At 36.2% G+C, this 23171-nt stretch overlaps 1 protein-coding gene across 1 annotated transcript in view; it reads left to right on the top strand.

Moving 5' to 3' along the window:
- The window catches only part of ATRX (alpha thalassemia/mental retardation syndrome X-linked), a 58458-nt gene that overhangs the window by 5908 nt on the left and 29379 nt on the right, over positions 1-23171 (top strand). The window contains exons 5-13 of the mRNA XM_010072887.1: positions 1104-1223; positions 4908-5017; positions 7117-7184; positions 8118-11044; positions 12937-13015; positions 19580-19710; positions 20222-20404; positions 22075-22168; positions 22720-22828. Coding sequence (XP_010071189.1) covers positions 1104-1223; positions 4908-5017; positions 7117-7184; positions 8118-11044; positions 12937-13015; positions 19580-19710; positions 20222-20404; positions 22075-22168; positions 22720-22828 — 3821 coding nt within the window. The remainder of the gene's footprint in view (positions 1-1103; positions 1224-4907; positions 5018-7116; positions 7185-8117; positions 11045-12936; positions 13016-19579; positions 19711-20221; positions 20405-22074; positions 22169-22719; positions 22829-23171) is intronic.

The raw sequence follows: 23171 nt of genomic DNA, 5'->3' as shown, positions 1-23171 counted from the left end.
AACCATGCACCTTTAGTTTTGAACCCAGCCTAGTTTAATCTGTGGATACACCAGGATGTGCTGGTGGCTTAATTTCAAATGTCTACTGACATCTGTATAAAACCAACACGAAACAGGGGAAACGATTTATTTCTCTTCTTTTGTAGAAGTCTCAAACTCTATCAGTTGCAAGTTTTGTTTCCTTTACTGTTCTGTCTTCGAGGTTATTAACAATTAGATCAACAAAAGCAAAACTAAATCTGGAGGGGAAATGTCATTATTGGATCTATTTTTAAGGACCCTTTTAAAACAGTTAATACTATAAGCCTACATCCCACCCTTTTTAACTCTAATATGAGTTTGAGTAATCTTTTCCATTTCTTACCTATGAAAGTTACAGGAAAAATTGGAGGGACCACTGGCGTTCACTGCGTGAGTAGCAGTATTTAAAACAGTCACTTAAAAGTATTTTTTCAAAATGTTAAATTATTTCCAGTGTCCCCACAACAGAAGTATTAAAACTGAGCTCTTAAGTAGGAAAGATGGTTTTTTATTCACATAATTTTGATTAGTACTCTTCTCTGTTTAAATAATAAAATGAATTTCTGAATTTTATTAAAGATGAACCAGGTTCTATGGCATTGCTTTTTCATTTATTTCATATTGAAATAAATTAAGATGAGGGAAACTGGATAGAAGGGGGAAAAGAGACAGAAAAGAGTAGTTACTCTAAGGCTATTGATAGATTTAAGTCACCTAACCCAAGTCCTTTATTTGTAGCATTGCACCGCAAATTCCGGTACTTCACACACCCAGGAATATGACAGTCCTGTTCTGCGTGTGCCACATAAGGGCAGAGACAGTAGAATTTGCTCCTCATAGCCCATTCAGTCTTTGGCTTTTGTCCTACAACTGCAAAACTGTCATAATTTGAAGTGTGTGGTGGGGTGTTTTTGGTTTTTTTTTTTCTGTGAACATCCATGCATTCAAAGCTTTGTTGAATTTTAGTCAACAGATTGCACTTTTTTTTTTTTAAGATACAATGTTGGCTTTTATTTAAAGAGGAATTTTGCACTTCATTTGGATGTGTAATGGTTTCCAATTTCTAAATAAAATTATTCTAGGTACAGTGGTTGTACAGCCTGAGCCAGTGCTGAATGAAGACAAAGATGATTTTAAAGGGCCTGAATTTAGAAGCAGAAATACCGTTAAAATGAAACCTGAAGCTCCCAAAAAGCGTGGAGGTAAAGACAATTTAAAACATTTATTAAAACGGGTTTAAATTGTTGCTGATGACCACATTTGGTACATCGAAAAACTGTTCATATTTCCAATAAATTATCCTAAAAATACCTCCACTCTTCTGGCTTTTTGTTCATAAAGGATTCTAGGTGGCTGAAATTAGCCTCCACTGCTGCCACTGCAATGCAGCAGTGAAAGCTAAGATTAGTTCCCCTTAAACTTCTTATTTTCAGTAGCTATAGGTTGCATCCTTAGGTACTCCATATAGACCCCTCTTGCTTTGTTTTCAGAACAATTGCTTGGTTGCAATCAAGTGTTAGAAGTATTTCTTCCTGTAAGGAGTTCTACTGGAACACCGTTGATATGGGAACATGCACTGACTCTCCAAGAAAGCAGCCATATTTGAGTAGGGACACGTATAGGCATAGTATGAACCAGTGAGCTAACAAGAAACCTAAAACTTCCAACAATTTAAAGGCTTTTTTGTTTTGGCCTTCAATTGTGAGAAATTCCCTGCCAGTGGGCCCTTCTAAGGATTATCTTTGAAAAGCTGTTGCACCAGCTGGTTTTCTGTACCTGCTGCTAAAACTGAGGAGAAGTTAGGTGCGTGACAGTGATAACAGGAATTCATCTCTCCCATTTTTTTTCCAAAAGAGTAATGGAGAGGGAGGATTGTGTATAAAGTAGCCAATAAGAAGGCAGATATTTTCATTAATATGCTATCAATACCTTAGTTCACACGCCTACAGCAGTACCCAGGATGTTCAAACAGCTCTCTTATACACACTATTCGTTCTTCCCACTGTATCATTCGAGATACTCTCTTAAAAGCATTATTATAATTTAATAAGTTCTATTTTTCCATCTGTGGTTGAAAAGGAGTGAAATGCGACTGTGTGGAAATGTGCTTGTGCATACATATGGGCTCATGCGTGATTTTAATCACATTTTGAGCATTGATGTTTTTGCTGAATTATTCATTTTTGAAAGTCAGTTTCATTCTATTCATGCAAGGTGTCCTCTTCAGCATATAAGAATGCTTTTTCCATTTGTGTTTATAACAGTTTTACAAGAGGCCCAACATAAATCTTCAGGGGTATAGTGTTGAAAAGATAGGACTCTTCTGCTTGAGCTTTGTGGCCTCTGTCTGCCTCCCCAGGACAGTTCATATGACCTGCCCTTCCAGCCTTTTTTCTCCATCCATAGAGAACTTGCAGGCCTTCCTTCGTCTATCTGGACTGGTTGCTCGTGTACTGGTGCCTGACATAATAGTTTTGGAAGGGACATCAAGAGTTTATTTAATCCATCCCTTTATTTAGGGCAAGCTCAGCTATATCTGTGTCGCTGCTGATAAGCTTTGATTTGATTTTAAAGCTATCCAGCACATGTGTTAAGTTCCTGTCAGCTTTCAGGGAAGTGGAATAAGTACTGCCTGCTCCTGTGCTGTCCCCATTTCCAGACCAGGAAGGGTAGCCGGGCAGGGGACATGTCTACCCCAAGAGCAGCTGGATTAGGACTGTATCAAATCAGTTTTATTTTGCGACGTGCGCAGAAGAGGTTGTGCCGATCTATTTTTTCCACACCTCTGTGTGGCAAGTCTAGTTCCATGAAGTGGCAGTTGCTACTAGAATGAGGTGCCCAGCCTGTGCACAGGCTAAGTTAAGCATTACTGGTTTAAGCACTTCAGCATGTGGTCCCAACGACTTGAGATCCTAAATTCTATGAATGGTGCACGTAAATAAATAATAACAATAAAATAAAATGTGCCAGTCCCTCTTGTTCTTTGCAGAGTGCATCTTTGCATTTTTATTGGGTGTTATATGTCCTGTTCATATCAAAAATAGTGGTAGTAATGGAACTGTTGCCTTTCTAGCATTCCATTGCTCTTATCCAAGACTGTAAGAGGCATTGTGTCAGTCCTTATTTTCAAGTTTCGTGTTTGCAGAATGTTTATGGTTGTATTTTTCCTAATAAACTCATAGTTAGGAATGTTTTTTAAGTAGGTATTTTCTCAGTATTAATGAGTTAGTAGTTGTTTAATTTCTTTGGATTGTCACAATTTGTAGCAGTAACATGATTTACAAAGTTTTGCCTCATAAATTACCCTCTTTTTGTTCTTGTGCCAGCTTGCAGATTGTAGGAAGGAGGCAGTAGTGCTTCCCCTTAAAGTTGTAGAGGGGGGGAAGTGGCTTGAGACTTGACAGTGAACAGCTTGTTTTCCCTCAGTTGGCAGTTACCCTCTGTGATTCTTACACATGTTTAAGGACTCTGATGTTTGATCAAGCCTGGGTAGGTTTCTGTGCTGCTTGGTGTAATAGAATGTGGCATTCTTTTCCAAGTAGTTCAATATGATGGATGCATTTATTAGAGGTTTACCAGCAGCTTTTGAAATGGGCGTCTGAGCTGTTTTTGAGGTCGTAAGAAGTCCTTTGCAAGTCCATGAGCTCAGCAGCACGTGCAGTCATGCATGCATTGAAGTGTAAAAAAAATAAATCTTGTATTCAGAATTTCTCACCTGCAATTTTCACTGAATTGTAAGGGTGTATAAGTTGTTCTGACTGGCCTGTAAGCTATTGGAGAGTGTGCTTCCATAGCACATTGCTAGTAGCTTGTGTTGCGTCTTGAGAATGTTCATTCAGTTCCTAGTGTTGTGGTGTTGGTGCTTGATTCTAATCCTGTGGTAGTGATTATTTAGAAAAATAACAACGTAGATATAGTCTGTGCTCAGGCTGTGAGCATTAAATTAACCACTTGAGGTAGTTTCCTTACACTACCTACTGAACATGACGGCAAAGGACAAGGCAGAGTTAAGTGATCTCGTATCAAACATCTGGCTGCTTGATCCCGAGTTACGTTAAGAACTGAGTGTATGAGCTTTCACAAATGATTGTGCTTCTTCTTGAAAGCATCACTGCTGCTGAAAACAGAACATGTTAGTTGGTTTAACAGCCTGGCCTGTAGCGGGCCTTCCAACCCTGAGTTCACCGCCTTTCAAAGTGAATTGGGGGACTGTCATTAAAGAAATGCTTTTTTGACCAAGTGTAGCTACAGCAGCAGAGTGGTACACAAACAGTGGGAGCAGTCAGCGAGGTGGTAAGAATATATGTGTTCTAGCAAAAGTGTAGTTTCAAAGAAAAAACCCACAACCCCAAAAACCACCGTCAAGAAGGGAACAAAAAGTAAAAAAAAGATTTTTCAGACACTGTTATAAGGATTTTATGCATCTTCTGTAATGGTTTCCAATGTTTTTCTTTGAGAAACTAAAACTCTATGTGAAAGAAAGACCATAATGCAAACATTAATTAAAATAGTATTTTATGACCAAAGATTAAATGAGGGAGGTTGTACAGAATATCAGGGCTGCTTTGAAAGAGTTTTATTGATTACTCTTATTTAGGTGTGTTCTCATGAGGTGACCAGTTCATCCAAATTAAATCTCTCAAAGGCAAAAAATTGTATCTTGGCCCCAACTGGAGTACAGAAGTTACAGGGAAATTCTTTCGGTCTTTAAGTGGCGACGGATTACAGAAAGATTTCTCTAATGCTGGGTGGTAAAGAAGTAAACACATAATGAAAAACCTAACAGTCCAATATTGTAAGAAAATGAAATAGGTATATACAGATTTATTTAAAAAAAAAAGTAAAAATGAAAACAATTAATGTGTGGTTTATAATCCTCTCTATAGAGGAAGGACTACATGGAATTGTAAGCTGTACAGCTTGTGGGCAACAGGTGAACCATTTTCAAAAGGATTCAATCTATAGACATCCTACACTGAAAGTTCTTATTTGTAAGGTATGTGGTAAACAGTTCTACAGTTTGTACTGTTTGGTTTTGTTTGAAATGTCATATTAGTTGATTTGGGTGGGATTTTTGTGGGAATAGTTCTTGTTTATTAGCCCATAAACTTTGTAGTCATTAACTGTTACTATGAAGGAAACTAAAAGCAGAAAACAAAAAGGCAAATAGAGCTTATAAGTTTATATTCCTATTTTCTTATAGCCCAGTTAAACTCATTGTGGTTTCTCTGTAATGTATTTTTACAGTTTTAAAGCTATAAATTTTGTGAATTTTTCATGTTAAATGATGAGTCTGAAATTTCTGCCTACTCATAATGTGTTATAAGAGCAGATTCAACTCTGGATCTCCTGGTACAGCATTGTGTGTTAAACCGCGTTGGAATAAGAAGCAGAAAAGTGGCTTCAAGGCTATCTCGCTTTCACTTGTGTACAGCTCCTGGACTGGTTTGGTTTATGGCAGCCTCTGTAACGGTGGTGTAGTCCATAACCCAAAACTAGCATCTGGGTCTTCAGCTACATGGTGTCATGATGGCTTCAGTTAGGCTCTAAGTTGCCTGCAGTGGGAAGAGGGGGGGGAACAGAGGAGGAAGGAAATATCTCTGCCTCCTATTGTGGAGATGCTTTTTACTTTTCAAAGAGATATAGAGATATCTCTCTGGCATATCTCTATTTATAAAGATACCTCTAGAGATAGAGAGATACAGATCTGTGTTACAGTACACATTTAGCATTCCCCTTCTCATCCCTCCTCCTGCTTCTCTCCCAATTAATGTTCATATTCAGCTGACATACTACCTCAGACGTGTGCATCTAGTCTAATGTCCTAGCTCATTTCTTCTATTCATTCTGGCTTGTTTCTTTTATAAAATATGCTTTAGAAAAATCAGCTTACAAGATGACTGTTTTCAGTCTTCACTGGAGTCCTAACTCTTGTTCCTAGACTTGAAAATCCTTAACACGTAGCTGTACACGTTCTTGTGATGCATGCGAGTTATCTGGCTCATTTTTGAAGTTTGTTTAGTATGTTGGGTTCAATAGCAGCTTGTGTTATTTCTCATGAATTTTCTGTATCTTTGCTTAACTGAAAGGTTAATGAGAGAGGAGTGGAAGACCCTGATTTGCATACTCCATGTCTTCCGTTACTTTGTGTGCCTAGTTCTTCCCTTATTTTTCTCCTGCTTAAGTAAACGGTCTCAGACTTGAGAAGCTGTTTCCCTTTGACTAAAATTTTCTGACAAGTGTCTAAGCATCAGCTTTTACTGGGGGATTTTGTTGTTTGTTTTTGTTTGTTTAATTTAGTTGAAGAAATGTGTGTAACTCTGTTCCAGATAGAGAGCCATCATCATTTTAAATTCAGGTGCTGAAACCTTTTCTGGATTCTGAATTCACTCATTCACTGGGTAAAAGGACAGAATTTAGCTAATAGCTTGGATTAATCCCTGTTCAAAGTAGAGCTTCAAGTCTGGGAGAACCTTCTTTACTAGCAACTGTAAAAAAAAAAAAAAAAAAAACACACCATGAAAATTTGGTTTAAAGAATTCAGCAACTGAAGCCACTGCTACTACTAGCTGAGTTGTGTGTATTTTTCCTTACTATTACCAATTTTTCAATGAAAATGCTTCGTTTGCTCTTGGAAATTGAAGCCTTAGATGTTAAAATCAGGATAAATACTGAAGACCTTTTTATTTAGAGTCTTATGGGATGGATTGCTAACATAAGGAGCATATGGCTGAAAGTTCTAATTTATGTAGGATTAATTGTGTCAGGGAAGATGTGGTGTTGATTTACCTAGGTAATAGATGGAAAACATATAGATTTGAAAAGAATATTTTAGAACTTGGTGTTTTAAAATATGCAAATACACAGCCTTCAAACAAAAGCCTATTTAATTTTCAAATAAATGTTAAGCCGTCTAAATAAGAAGTCATGGATTTTATATCTATGGAAGATGGGTTTTAGATTAACACAAACGTAAAAGGGTTAGAATGCTGAAGACCTTGTAGGTGCTGCTTTTAATGGTTTCTTTCTGTGCCCAAATCATATGAATTACTGAAGTCCAGCTGAGATCTGACAAAAAATTCTCTCTCTTTATAGACTTGCTACAAGTATTACATGAGTGATGACATTAGCCGTGATTCAGATGGAATGGATGAACAGTGTAGGTAAGTGTACAAAAACTGAAAAAACTCCCACAGCTCTTCTGTTTTCTTTTGGCTTTTTGTGGGTTTGGTTTTTTTTTGTAATAATGAAATTACTGACAGATAAAGACCAGTACGTAAGAGCTTAATCAACAATTCTCACCAAGAAATGCTCAACCCTAGGGTTTTTTTTTAATATTTGATTGTTATTTTAGTAATTAGCAGGAAAATATAAAGAAATCCAATAGCAAACATGTCTAAGCCATCACATTTTTAACTAAATAGCATGCCACCTTACAAACACTTTAAAGGTGGGGATAGATCTGAAATTCTAAACCTCATGAGCCACAGAAACTTAGATGTGTCTCCCACTTTTGAAATACTGAAGTACTCTTCTGTTCTTATGTCAAATATCTAAATGTACAATCCAGTCAAAGTTGTGTGGCCTGTGATGCCTGTGAGCTTTACTTGTCAGCCACTTTTCAGGTCTTCATCAAAGACTATACAATCTAGACATAGATCAAAAAACATATTTTTTTTTCATATGTACCTGCAGTAGTAATATACCAGTAATGTCTAGAAAGACTTCAGCTAATTTGTTTTGCTGTAAAATAAAGAATTTTTTTTTTTAATTCTCAGAAGAAACAGGGAAAATAAAATTTAATTAATTTTTGCTCTTATTTAAAATTGGTGCTGAAATTGTGTTTGGATGTTACTGACCATTTCAGCTTTGTGAACTGTTCATCTAATACCTAAATTTTCTGACTTTCCAATTTTCAGTTGAGTGCTTTGCAGTCATGCTTTTAATAATTTTTTCAACCGATGGATATGTGTTTGTCACCTGAATTTTTAAAATACAAATTCTTTATCAAATAGTGGAAAATACATAAACTTCTCAAATTTGTCACCTTGTTGATATGGAGTGAAGACTCTTCTGTTTCTTATGTCTCATTTCAGGTGGTGTGCTGAAGGTGGAAATCTGATTTGCTGTGACTTTTGCCATAACGCCTTCTGTAAAAAGTGCATTTTGCGTAACCTGGGTCGAAAGGAGCTATCGACTATACTGGATGAAAATAACCAGTGGCACTGCTATGTTTGCCATCCAGAGCCTTTGTTGGACTTGGTCACTGCATGTGACAGTGTCTTTGAAAATTTAGAGCAGTTACTGCAACAAAACAAAAAAAAGATGAGAATTGAAAGTGAAAAAAGTAAAATACATGAACATACAGTTAAGTTTTCTCCAAAGAGAAATAATTCAAATTGTAATGGTGAAGAAAAAAAACTAGATGGTTCATATTCAGGTTCACTAACATACTCTTATAAAGCACTAGTGGTGCCAAAAGACTTACTTAAGAAAACAAAAAAGCTGGTTGAAACTACAACAAATCTGAATTCTAGCTTTGTAAGCTTTTTGAAAAACGCTGCAGAAAATGGAGAAATAAGTCCAACTGTGCAACTTTGTCAGCTAAAAGCTTTTAAATCTGTGTTGAATGACATGAAGAAAGCTCATCTAGCACTAGAAGAAGGTCTGAACCTGGAGATTCAGGCTTTGAATGTTAAAATCAAAGATAAAAATACCAAAGAGAAAAAAACTGATGCTAAATCAGAAAAAAATGAGGTGAAAAAAGATGAAGGAAAGGAACATGTGACATTAAAAGAAGATGACACCGTAAAGACACAGAAAAAAGTTGTATCAGAACAGCCTGACAGCGAGCCCATGGATCAAAGTGTTCCAACAGTGGAACAAACAGATAACAAGTGTACTTCTGGTGAAGATAAAAGGTCTGGCAAAAATGAAGAACCTCAGTATGAACCTAATAGTACAGAGGCTTTGGACATGGATATAGTGTCTATTCCCTCATCTGTTCCTGAAGATATTTTTGAGACTCTAGAATCTGCTATGGAGATTCAGAATGCATCAGATGAGCAAGATAATGGAAATACAGGAACAGATCATGAGACTCTAAATTCAAATACAAAACTGAACACTCCTGTGAAAGATACCAAAGGTGGTACTAAGTTAAAATCATCAGCTAAAGGAACAAAGGAATTGATTGTAAAATTGACTCCTGTTTCCCTTTCAGAGTCTAGAGTTAAAACTGAAGATCAAGACAGCAATCTAGAAAAAGGAAGTAAGGATGTTGATGTAATTGCTAAAGCAGAAAACTCTGATTCTGTAAAACAAAATCACAATGCTGGCAGTGAGCCATCTACGGAGAACGAAAACGTCTCGCCTGTAGAGGAATCTGATCTCAGGAGATCACCGCGTGTGAAGACCACACCTCTGAGGCGCCAAACAGACGTCAGTCCTTTAACATCAACCTCGGAAGAAGATAGCAATGACACAAGTAATGAAAAACGAAAGAGAAAATCATCAAAACAGCCAAGGAGGAAAAATGATAAAAGAAATACTTCTGACAGTCCTGCTGATGGTCCTAGCCCTAATAAACTTTCTAAATCAAAGAAGACACGTGTATTAGATCATAGCTCAGATTCTGATGAGATGCCAGCTGTTCTTAAAGAAGTAGCTATGATGAGTCACAGTTCTTCAGATATTGATAGCAATAGTGAAGCACCAACAAATGATCAAAAGACTTTAAATTTGCCAAAGGATCAACCAGTAAAGGATGAAAATGGAAAAAGAAAAAGGAAAAGTTCCAGTTCTGGTTCAGATTTAGAGACTAAAAGAGGCAAATCAGCTAAAAACTCTGCTGCTGCTAAAAAGAAACGACAAAACTATTCAGATTCTTCAAACTATGATTCAGAGTTAGAAAAAGAAATAAAAATTTTGAGTAAAATTGAGTCTGCAAAAAAAGCTAAGAAAAAATATTCACGAAAACAAGATAGTGATGATTCCTCTGAAGAAGAGCAGAGGAAAAAAGTAAGTAGTAAGAGAAAGGTGAATTTGAGGAAACAGAGAGCTAAATCTTCTGAAGATGATGATGCTGAAAACTTTTCCCCAGAGAAGGAGATTAATCATTCTTCTAAAGATAAAAAAACTGGTAAGGGATCAGCTGCTAAGGAAGGGCTAAACAGAGACTTAAAAGAAAAAACTGTGACGGGAAAGAATGATGAGTCTTCTGATGCTGAAAAGTCTTTACTGGAGAAAGAGGAGAGTTGTCCTAAAGGTGGAAAGCTAACTGAAGTTAAGAAGAGCAAGGATTTGAAAAAGAAAAACGCAGAGGAAGATTCTTCTTCAGAGGGTACTGAGAAATCTGCAGAGAAGCAGCTTAATTTGGATTCTTCAAAAGATGGATTAAAGAGTAAAAAAGGATCAGAAAGCAAAGCGAAGAAATCTGAAAAACTGAAAAACAAAAGTTACAAGAAAGAACAAGATGGTTCCTCTTCTGATGTTGAAAAGTCATCTGCAGAGAAAGGAAGTTGCAATTCTTCTGAAAATGACAAAACTAAAAATGAGCCAGTGCCTAAGGAAGAGAAAAGGAGGAATTTAAGAGAGAGAGTATCTAAAAGAGTGCACATTGATTTCTCCTCTGATGCTGAGAAATCTCCCCTAAAAGAGGAGAGTTCTTCTGAGGATGCCATGCGGAGGAAAAAACAAACTGAAAATAAAGAAAAGAAAAAAATAAGCCACAAAAAGAAAATTTCCAAGAAAGAACAGAATGACTCGTCCTCTTCTGATGGGGAGTCTTATGAAGACAGTAAGAAAAAGATTAAAAGAGGATCAAGGAAAGAAAGTAGAAAGAGTAACTCAAAAAAGAAAGTGTCAAAAAAGAAGGTGGTTGTCACTTCTTCTTCCTCATCTGATAAGGAAGAAAATGATGAACAGAATTCAACAGGTGATGGAAGCAGTGATGAGCAGAAAATTATGCCAGTGACTGAAAACTTAATGCTGTCTGCTGGTACCGGATTTTGTCAGTCATCAGGTGTGCAAAACCAAAGTTCATCTACGCGTATTATTAATATGCTAATAGAGGAAATTGTACGAGTTGGGTAACATTTAATAATCTAGAAGTGAAAATATTCATAGGTAGGTAATTATACACTTAAACGTTTGCAGCCAGTTAGGTTTCCTGCGACTGATTTGGAAACAGCCATTTCAATTTGTATAGCTTGTCACCTGTGGAAGAAAGGATGTCGCTGTAAGTGGAGAGGCTCGAGAAGCTGAAATAGTCTGTAATTCCAGGAGGCATTTCCTTGCAGCATGGCTTTCAAAGGCCTGTTCCTCTCTTTGGCTGCCCAAGTACAATTAAACAGAAGATGGTTTTAAGCAGTTGTCTATTGAACTCAAATTTGTCAGCTCATGGTTATGCACTGGAGATGACAGGAGACTTGTGGCATTGTCATCTGCATTTTAAAAATCTAGTAGATGATCTTTGTGCCTCACAAGACCCATGTAGCCTTAGAGCAGCTGGTGCCAGTTGCAGAAATCTGTCATCACTGTTTTCATAGAAGGTTTAATAGTAATTCTTTTTTTTTTGTCAAGATAGAACTACTTCATCAGTGTCTTACACTTTTAGGAAATTAGGAAGATGTTCACAACTGCTCAATTGAATGCTTGGTTTCAATGAACTTAAAAAGGAAGGGTAGTTTTCACATTCCATGGACAGTACACGTGTTTTTAATAAATGAATTTTCAGCTAGAAAAAAATCTATCTGCTGTTTTAGTTACTATGACAGGTAAATTGTTTCCTGTTTGCTTCTAATCATGTTTTGTAGAACTTTCTGGTCATGACTTTACTGTAACTGTTGTCTCAGATACAGTAAGTTTGGTTTCATCTCTGTGCATGTCATAACTGGGACTTGTAGGGATTTTCCTTGATGGCTGCCAAAACAGTGTTTTCCCCAGGGATGCCACTGCTGAGGGAGGCTGCAAATAATGAATGGTTTGTGTAGTAACGAACTAGTGTCACGCATGCGGTCACTGCCACGGCTGTTAAAACACTCCCCGTTGACACTTGCTGGTACTCGGTGACAGAAACCCGTATGCAACAGTTCTCAGCATCACTGGACCCTCAAAGGAAAATGCTTCAGAAATAAAATTGCTCCTGAAGAGTGTATGTTCATAGACTTGGTATGGAAATGGCCCAGGAGGAAAAAGTTGGTTGTAATATATCAGCTGGTGTCTGGGGCAGTGGGAGTGATGGTTTTATTTGCAAGTCAGAAGCGGAGAGATGGGTAACGGCGCACAAATCAGAAATTTGGTCTTTACAATAAGGATAGCAGGTTTAGTTTTCAAAATGTTATGTCTTCATGCATACATAACAAATGTATGCGCATGGTATTTGATACTCTGGAAGCAAAAATAGGCAAGGATTGTTCTCGAGTACGTAACGGCATCAGGGTAGCTTGTAAGTTTGGTAAGTGACTCTAATATGTTTCTTTGAGCTGCCTTTTCAATTTAAACATTCGATAGTGGAACTTCTGAAATGGACCTAATAATTTCTTAGTAAACTTATTGTTTCTGAATCCTAGATGGAGTGTTCAGTCTCTGCATGTTTTGGTCTAGAAAACCAAATTTCGTGGTGTGTAATAAAGAAAGAAATGCAAGTTGTGTGTAGTAGCAAGCAGAATGTGGATAAAAGTGCTGCTTGAAAAGCTAGATACTTCTATTAATAAAAATATTTCTATGTCAAGATAGGTAACTGGCTTTTTTGTTTGCTAGTAGGAAGGTGGCGGTATTACTAATTTATTTTTACGTGGAGATTCTTGATGGAGACAATAGTTCACTAGTTCATGCACTGTGTTGTTCATTGCTGATTTTACATGTATCAGGTGTTCATGTTTTCTGGTTTTTTGTTTCCCCTTCCTCCCCCAGGAGATGAGGGAGAGACTAAATCAAGGGCTGTTCCAATGGAGGAGGAGGAAGATGATGATGATGACGATCCTGAGAATAGGTATGATACCATCCGTAAGGACTTAAAAAAGATTATAACACACCCTAGGCGTGGGCGCAAACCGGCGCAACGGAAGAGCAAGCAGGTTGTAAAAACCACGACTGCCTGCCTTGTAAAGACTCGCTCACGGGCTGCTTCCCGCAAGTTTGAACAAGGGGCCAGAAAACAGAGGCCAAAATCCAGAAAAGCAAAGAAAGTATTTTAGAAGTGTTGGCTAACACACCTTGCATAGGGTGTGTTATAAACGCACTGCAGCACTGTGCTTTTTATGTTCCCATTGAAAGTGTGAGGTTTGTGACAAGTATTTAATTCAGGCAGGTAGAAATCTACTTCTGATAACTGGGATTTTCAGTTAGTTGTATGAATAGAAGGTAGAAATGTGCATCTGTGCAATATGCAGTGCTAAAATATTGTCAGATTGAACTTGGTTATTACTGTTACATAATTTGCTTTTTTTGATTGAAACACCATTTCTCAATAAAGAGAAAACACAAATGGGGAGAAAACAGTATTAGATATTTTCAGCTGTTAATTAAACTAAATTTTAATCCACTAAAGAATACCTGAAGTGACTAATGTGATAGTTTAGGCCCTGATTCTACAAGCACTGTGCATAGGCTCAACTAGTATGAGTTATACATATGATTATACATATACATTTTAAGTCTTTGCATAGATATTTTCAGAATTGTGGCTTATATCTATTGCTTCAGTTTCAGGTTCAATAAAAATGAATCTATGTAAGATATAGTTAGTTGAGACTTCATGTTTTACCAGTACCATTGTAGTCATCAGAATTAGCCTGGGCAGAAAATGTAAAAGCTTTATTTCCTAACGAGTGAATGCACAACATGAAGTATTGTTCAATTTTGAGCCACAGTTTCTTTTTGGAAGTTATTGTAGTTAGACTAAAGAGTTGTTCAACAAATTTTTATACAGTATTTCAGAAACTGATTTTTTTTTTGTTTGCCATATAGCATGTATGGGACCAGCTTCATAGCTTTGCACAGCTATTAATGGAGTTTCTTTCTGCTTCTGAGCCTTACTAGTTTAGAATATCGTATCTTTGTTTCGCAGAGTTGTATGTTTTGATCTGTGGCTGAAGTAAATTTTAAAAACACTGTTTTATATCCTTTATGGACCTCAGTTTGACATCAAAATGTTGCTGCTGATGTAGTTCTTGCTTGTTTTCAGTCATTAAATTTCATCAAATAAATCAGCTTTTGAAGAAATATGCTCTTTAGGGACTTGACAGCACAGGGTCATAAGCAGAACATGTAAACGTTGGTAATACAAGATTTTTTTCAAAAGATGCTTTAATTTCAGTCCTGGTTTTGTTTTTTTTTCCCTTTTTTTCTTTTTTTGTTTGTTTCTCAAGTGTTCCTGGTTGATAATTAAGCCATAGCAGTTTTATCAAAGTTCAGTATTTACCATACAAATGTTACTGGCAGATCTTAATTATTAGTTTAAGAGCTATATTGGGAAATAAATAAACCCAATTGATAACCAACAAATCAGTAATATGAATTTGGGCTTTAAAAATCAGTTTCTGTACTTTGTTTTTAAGCTGAGTCTCTGAAGTTTTTGTTTAGAGATACTTTGAATATATATTTATGAGATGGGGAGGTGTTTTGTCAACAGTTTTGTCAACCTTCAGACCTGTTAACTGGTAACTGTAGTCTGATTTTTACATTCATCACACATTGTACTTGGCACCAAAATCAGATATATAAAATGTAAAAAGATGGAACAAATTTCAAGAAGTTAAGAGCTTGTTCTTATGTTTACTCAACACAAAGTGGTTAAATAGTTTACCTACTATTCCGATAAATTGCCTATTTACTTCCAGGCCAAAGAGGGTACATATTACCTACTGGGTATTTGTAGTGTGGGAACTCTCATGTTTGCAAGTCTCTAGTTTAGATGTTCTGTTATTTGCATACCTTTGGATGTGCATGACAAGAATATTAATAGTCTTGAAATCATCTTTGCCAAAATGCGATATCCAAGTGGGTCATAAAATGACGTACAGTGCTGTATGCTTTCATCTTCTGTTGTGTAATTATTATTGGTCCTTCTGATCTTTTAAATGGTACTGTTTAATATGTTTGCAGTAGTTCTGTTTATTAAGAAGTTCATAGTGTATTTGATGCAGAATGCCTTTAAGTATTTGATGGTTGCAATAAATTTTTGTAAAACGTTTTTCTTGTCCAAGCATTTAATTTAATACAACTCTGACAGCTCAAAAATCAGACTGTTTCAACAAAGACAGGACAGTATTTAGAAAAAGGTATTTGACAGTTTTCACTATATATATTTTTTTAAACGTGTTTGACACTTCATCCAAATATTCAACTCTTAAAATATATTTTAAATGGTTCTAAATTTTTTAGTAATATACCAAAGGCCCATTTAATTGGTAGTCCTCTAGCTGAAAGAATGGTGGCTTTTATTAACCACGTAAAAATGTCCTCCCCTGCCCAAAGGCTTGTTTGGGTGACCTTATCTCTCCATATAATTAGTAGGTATTTATGAACACTGCGTGTGAGTTGATATAATCTAATTGGTAATAATACATCACAATAATTAACTAATAGTTGAAATTATGCCTTTTTAAGAAGAAAAATTATTTTTACAGTGGCAGAACTGTCTCACCAAGATTTTTGACGACCTATAAATGAGTCCAGCTTATTGGCACTCTAAAATTCATGAACAGAATGGTGTGACTTACATGTGGACTAAGCTCCACATCATGGGAGGCTGTACCTGCTATTCCATTTTTGCTGCAATGTCTGAAGGAGAATTTAAAGTAGTCCTATACTGTGACTAAGCAACCCCTGGGTAACTTCAGCTTGCCTATCCCTTGTCTTCTTTTAGTGTAAGTTAAAAAATAGATAGTAACCAATTCATTATTTATAAATACATATTGTTGGTGTCATTCTTACAAAGGTGAAATATATTTAAATCCTGGTTTATATAAAATTATATATTATTCTAGAGTTGTTTTTATATGTCCTGCTGGAGATTGCAGTCCCATTCTGTGTCAGGCACTGTATAGATACATGTTGGGAAAATGTCCTTTATACAGATCTCATGATATGGTTAGGTGAGGTGGAGTGGGGCAGCATGACATGCACCAGGTCACAGCAGATCAGTGGCAGAAATGAATGAAATGCAGAGATTTTTTTTTTTTTAATTTTTTTTTTTTAAGTACCTGAAATCCTGTGCTGGAGGTTATACAGCTCTCTGTGCTTCTTAAATTTGTTTCTAGTGTTCAGCTGTTACATCTGGTTGGCCAAGAATATCTTTTATGTCCTTGACCTGAGTAAATATTACGATATCTTTTGATTTTCATGGGTTTCTATGAAAGAATGCGAGTGAGGGATTCTTCACACTGTCATAGCTTGGTTTTCTTGGTTCTTGCAATTTGATGTTAATGCAAATATTCAAATGTTAAAGCTGGCATATGAAGTTTCTTAGCTTAGAAACCTGGTCACTTTAAATGGGTTTATATCTTTGGAAATGTGATATATTTTCCTGCACCACATAGAATTTAATTTAAAACTATTTTTAAGAGTCTAATACTCAATTTATTCTAATTCATATAAACCATTTTGTTACATCAGTCATTTGTCAGATGCATTTACAAGGCTTAATCTGTTTGGTTTGTACATTGCTTACACTTTTAATTCCTACCAGATATGTATTTACATTAAAAATAAGAATCTTTTAAATTCTGAACATCTCAACAACGTTGTATATTTTTAGCCTGACATCATACCTGCAGGACACATGGAAGAGAATGTAGGTCTTTCACCAAACCGTTCTGTCTCAGTTTGATTGAAGGTGGTTGAATCTTTATCCTGCCTAAAAAAATGTCTAATTTTCTATCACACAGTATAAAAGCAATAACTTATTAACATCATTATAACTAATTAATTAGAAACTACTAAGTTTACCCACTGTGGTTGGTGGTTATGATGATGGTTAGTAGGAAAATAATAGCATCTTCTGTTTATGGATAGTAAATTTTGTGCATGGTATTTTTAGGTGAATGATACGTTTGCTTTTTCTTTTTCCTTAAAAATTTCATAAAAGAGCACATAAAAATGTACGTCTTCTTTTGTTAAGAACCAAAGTCAACCTTTGTTTAGAAATATGTAGATAGATTTTTAAAGGTGACTTGTATGAAAGGTAAGTGTTGTGTTATCCACAATCAAGTTGTGTTAACTTTGCTAATGCAATTCAGGACAATCCAAAAGAAATCCAAGGCAGTATTACTAGGCAATACTTTCAGGGTTGAATTTTTAAAATTTTGCAGTTCTTTTTAGTGTTTCTACTTTTTTTTTTCCTCTTCCAAAGCAAAACTTTGGGAATGATATTTGAGCAAGAAAAGTAGCCAAACTGCTGTTGTCTGTGTTTCCTGGACTAGGATTCAAGGTTCATAATGTACGTTAAAAACTTTTAAAGAGAAACCAACGAAGTAATTTCATTTTGAAGAAAAAGTTCTGACCCTTAAGAGATGGAAGAAGTATAGTCTTAATTTCCTGTATAAGGAGCTATTCATTCCTGTTGCTATTATACATGATGTGGTGGGGTTTAAAAAAAACAACAACAAACTTAAGTCCCTTTTCCAAATCCTCTGGGAGGACCTAATGCAAAAAACATTTGGAAGAGGATGTTACTTATCTATGGACTTTAGTAAGTTTTCATTGGATTGACGCTGCGATCTGTTGATATCTATGGAATTAAAGCTTACCAAGAGGACTGTATTGTAAAGTTTTCATCAGCTATTTCTTTGCAAGCTGTTTCTCAGAGGTGGGGGGGCTGCTTTGGGTGCTGATGGATATAGTCTGTGACTCACTGAGCAATCTTAAATGTTTATTAAACCATTTTGCTTCCATCTGTTTATAATCACTGAATTTATGTTAGTCTTAGAATCTTTTTGGAAAATACACTGCCACTCAAAAAATAGAAAATACTGTATGAAGTGTTAGGAGAGATACCTTGGGAAAATTCCCTTTGAAAAGTTCCTTTGTTTCAGGGACATGCTACATGCTGAAAAAGGAAATGCAGATTCCTTAAAGCCTATTTTACAGCACTACATAAAAGTAGCACCGTTCTAATGTATACGAAGCTGTACTTAGGAGATCCCTGTTCCTGTGCCGTTTCCCACTGAAGCCTAGATTGTGGTTCAGCTTTGTGGTTTTTGAGCTATTGTTTTGACTGGTGTAAAAGCTTTCCCATTCTGATCTGTGTGCATACACAATACAGTAATTCTCCTGAAAGGCACGACATAATAGATTTGACCTTGAAAAAAAAATTTAATTTAAAATTGACGACCATGGAATGAAAACGATAGTATTTCTGGTATTTATATGGGGAAGGCCTGGTTTCATTCTTTCAGGACTTTTTTTTTCCTCTGGAAGTACGAGTTCTCAGATGAGTCCACTGTTTTCCTGTGCTTTTGAGATGTCCTTTTGTATTTTGCCTTGGATAGATTCATATAAGATTTTTTTTTTATGTTGCAAGAGCATGTCAAGAAATAATTTTTCCATAGTAACTTCTCATATGTTAGCTGAAAACATCCTTGTGCTGAAATGGAGCTGTGAGAAGCTGAGCAAACAATTTGTGGAACAGGAAATAAGATCATAATTTTTCTTTGAAGTTCGGGTCCTGTAATGTTTGATAAATCTTTTGTGTGTGTATGTGTATACGCACATATATTTTTTCATTGTAGTTGCTATAGGACAAGTGCTTGTGGTTACATACGGGATTCAGTCTGGGGTTTTTTCCGAAGGCATTAAATATCCGCTTGTCTTGAGACATCACGAGTTGCTTCGATTCCTGCAGCGTCTCTTCTGCAGCAGGCTGGGCCCAGGCAGTTAGAATGGTAACGCTGTTGAAGGCGAGCTGTGTAGAGGCAGAGCATTAAATTATTTTTTCTTTTCTTTTCTTTTTTTTTTTTTAAACCTGTGAGTTAATGCACATTGCAATAATCTTTTTGTCCTTGTTTAAAACACGCATTCAGCCACACACTGGTTTTAAAACTAGTGCTGTTTACATGTGCACTAGTCAAGCAGATTCAGTGCCTCAGGAAATTAATCTCATTGATTTAAATCAAGTAAACATGACAATTGTTTCTGGGGGGAATTATTTGATTATTAGGGTTTGGTCTGCAGCATCTTCGCATTCCTGTTACACTTAGAACTCTCATAGGTGCTTATCCCAGAACTGCCAAGAGTCCATCCAAATAGACCATGAAGAAAGTGAAATGTTTGTGTGTTTTAAAGCTGTCTCCAGTCTTGCAGTAAAGCATGAAACTTGTTTTCTAAGAACCATTATACAGATTTGCTTTCTGAAAGCAAGTTAACACATTACATTTAACATGAGATTTTTGCTGATATATCCTGCCTTGCCACAATGACTTTTCATCATGTGTCTTTCTTTTGTTCAGCTTTCAACCCTTTTTTTTTTAAATTCTGAATGGTATAGGATTACACTTATCGTTCATACATTTACTTGAACAGTGGAATAAATAGTTTTTTCTGTTTTACTTCAAAGAATTGCCAAGAAAATGCTTTTAGAAGAAATCAAAGCCAATCTTTCCTCTGATGAGGATGCATCTTCAGATGATGAATCGGATGAAAGAAAAAAGAAAACTGGAAAGCAAAATGAAAACGCAGGAGATGATGGTGAGCACCAAAAAGCATCTGGGAAAAAGTGGTGCTGTAGCACCTGTTATAATTTTGAAGGTTACTTGGGAAAATTATAATTATTGAAGTTTCTCCGAGTTTTCAACAAAAAACCTGTCATTGATGTTGGTAGGTAGTTGCCAAGTAGTGGCCAGTGTACATGATAATGAGGATTATCATCTCTTTTACTCTTTTGTATTTTTTTGTTAATAGTCTGATTTTTGTAACCAATTTAGAAGTCCTAGGGATCTGTGAGGAATAATGGGTAGGGATCAGCAAGATGTGCAAATGCATGGGAGAGATTTGACTGACATACACAGTCATTGGAACAGATATTCCAAGTGTTCAGGCAGCAAAAATAATTTGAGGGAACAACGGTATGTTGTTGCCTATGATTTCTTGGAAAAAGCTCAGAATTTAGCTTGACTTAATTCAGATGTTAATTCTTCCCAAATTTAAGTAAGAAAAGAATGACCAGCGTGCATGTTGTACTGACTCTTATCTCTTACAGAAGAGGATGAAAAGGAGGATAATTCTGAATCGGATTCAGAGGAAGAAGAATCAGCCAAGAAGCCTAGGTACAGACACAGACTGCTGAGGCACAAGCTGACAGTGAGTGACGGGGAATCTGGTGAAGAGAAGAAGGTGAAACCAAAAGAGAAAAAAGAAGGGAAGCGCAGAAATAGAAGGAAAGGTACATAATCCGAATGGTTTTTATCACAAAAAGTGCTTGCTTCTGTAAAATAAGTCCAAAGCATGTCAGAATGGAGATCTGACGCTCCATAATTTTAAGATCTCTGTATAAACTTCCTTGTGTGTTACATCTAGAACTCTCTTATCTGTGTTTGATAAATAGTTTTATTTAAAATGTTGACTACAAATGGAGCTCTCTCTGCCTGTTTTATCCTCTGGATTGGATTAACTCGTTGAGTCTTAGAATATTAACTTTAAATAACAGAGGCAAGCCCAGTATGTCTAATTTGTGAAAATCAATCTTGTCCTTTATTTAATTTATCTCTTTAACTTGGAGTGTTAGTTGGCCCTTGTGCATCACAAATTTCTCCATCCTACAGTTTAAACGTTGCAGGCTTTAGCTGAACACCAGATGGCACTGTGAAATGATGCGTGACTTGGATTTTTTCATTTTCATTGTATGCAAGAACAAAGACTCTGCCAGGCCCTTGCATTTAATCATTTGCAGCAGAGGAGGGGAGCGCTAGTAAAGATAAATGCTTACTGCTGTGTTGGTTGCTGTAGATGTTGATAGTGTTTCATGGGCAGCGGAAGGAAGGCTGCACAGTATTTTCCTGTTCTTAGTTTCACCCTAATGCTAGCCATCTCTGGGGTGTTCTGCAGACTAAAAGTCGCAATGCAATTTGTTTATCCTTTTCTTTAATGAAAACTCTGATTTTTATCTGAATGTATGTTCATGCTATTCCTCCCTTGTAACTCTACCAACAACATTTCTCAAGAAAAGTAATTGTAAATTACAGTGGCAACGTGCAAGGAAGATGCAGCCAGACTAATTCTCAGGATTCTTTAGGTTAAGTTAAGCAGAACAGTATACTTTATTTCAGCTCTCTGTTTTTTAGCCCTATGTTATTCATACTACATTTCCCCGTGTATGTAGAACAATCTCTCCTTTAAACCTTGTTATTCATAAAACGCCTCAGCTTGCCATCGTGTTCAAGGTCAAAGTGAAATGATAAAGGTGTAAAGGCGTGCTGGTCTTAATTACCTGTGAACGCCAGTGGTGGCTCCTGAAAGTAGTTATGGAAATATTACGTCATGCTACTGGATTAGGTGTATTTTTAATTGTCTTTTGAATTGGACTTAAACTTGCATTACCTGAAGAAATTTCAAGCCACAAATACAGTTATCTAATTGCATGTGTTAGTAAATAAGGGTTGTTTGTGTGAGTTGTGAAGTATGATTATAAAATCACATCTAAAACATCTGAAACAAAAGCTTCTGTTTAAATAAAAGTCGTCATTTGTTTTCTGAAGTTCTGTACTGTTCCCCATTGTGTTCTCTTCTCCTCACCCACTTTGAAATGTGACGCTGTCTAATATAATGCTTTCTGTCGTTTGCCTGTAAACTGTACTTAGATGTATTCGTGCATAAAGTCTTGTTGGCATAATACACTGTCCATCAGGACTCAGCTGGGGCTTACATGTTAAGCTTTTCTACTCTGTACCCCTATATTCCTGTTCCTTCTTATTAATACGTTTAATGATCCCATACTGTCTGAAATGAACTTTTGCAGTGCTCGTCGATCTTAAAGCTTGTTGTATAATTAGAAGATACGTAATGTTGCTAACTGTGCAGTAATATTCAATGTGAAATCATACTTTGTTTTTAAAGTGAGCAGCGATGATTCAAATGACTCCGAGTTTCATGAATCTGCAGTTAGTGAAGAAGTCAGTGAGTCTGAAGATGACCAACGTCCAAGAACAAGGTATAAATGAAACTTAACTATGCTTATCCTGCGTTTGGTTTTTGGTTTCTAATAGTGCAATTGAGGCAGTGAGATGGTAAAAATGAAAGACTTTGGATCAGTCCTTCAAACCTTTGATAATACTTGTCTATAATTTGGTATCTGCTAATTAGCTCAAAGCAAATACGAGAATTTTGAATTTGTACCACAGTATGTGGTACACAGCAATTTGATGAGCCAGTACAAAATAAAGATTAACAAGAAGTGAGCGTTTTTACACCAAGTGTGTCAATGTCAATTGAGGAGTGGTAGATTGCAGTAGAAAGCTAATACCTAACGATTCTGACGTTCTTCAGGGTTGTCTGGAACAGACTGTTGCTATGTGTGCCCAGTGGGTTGAGGGGGAGGAAGGAATTTGGAAGTAAACCCCTGATTGCACAGAAGGAGTATATATTCTATTAATTAGCAATGTAGTTCATGTACTTTTTAATCATTCTTTTTCAGTGAGGCAATGAATTATTATTGTTAATCGGGAAGACTGCCCTTTTTTTAATTTTTCTTTTTTTTAATAGGTCTGCCAAGAAGGCTGAGGTGGAAGAAAACCAGCGCAGTTACAAACAGAAAAAGAAACGAAGGCGTATAAAGGTTCAAGAGGATTCTTCAAGTGAAAACAACAATAAGGTACGATATTGTGGTTTGGATTAATAAATGGGAAAAGCAGTTCCTGTCTCTTCTGCGAACTGCTTAGCGACCTGAGTATCTCAAAGAGCTCTGTAGGAAGGACAGTGAAAAACTGTAACTTTTCTCAATGTTAATTCAGTGCTAGAATTTGTAAAATGGTACCATTATGGGGAAAAACCATTGTGGTTAACTAAAGCCATTTCTTGTCTAGATCTTGATCAAAATGCAATAAAACGTTTAATTAAATGGAGTTTTTAAACAAAATGTAGAAGATGACAAAAATAGTAGATTAAGACCTTCCTAGTATTAGGGTTTCTTTTCCTCTGTGGAGTAGGTGATAGCT

This window comes from Pterocles gutturalis, unplaced genomic scaffold (assembly GCF_000699245.1).
Source record: "Pterocles gutturalis isolate BGI_N339 unplaced genomic scaffold, ASM69924v1 scaffold38887, whole genome shotgun sequence".
NCBI lineage: Eukaryota > Metazoa > Chordata > Aves > Pterocliformes > Pteroclidae > Pterocles > Pterocles gutturalis.
This window is presented reverse-complemented; position numbering and strand designations above follow the sequence as displayed.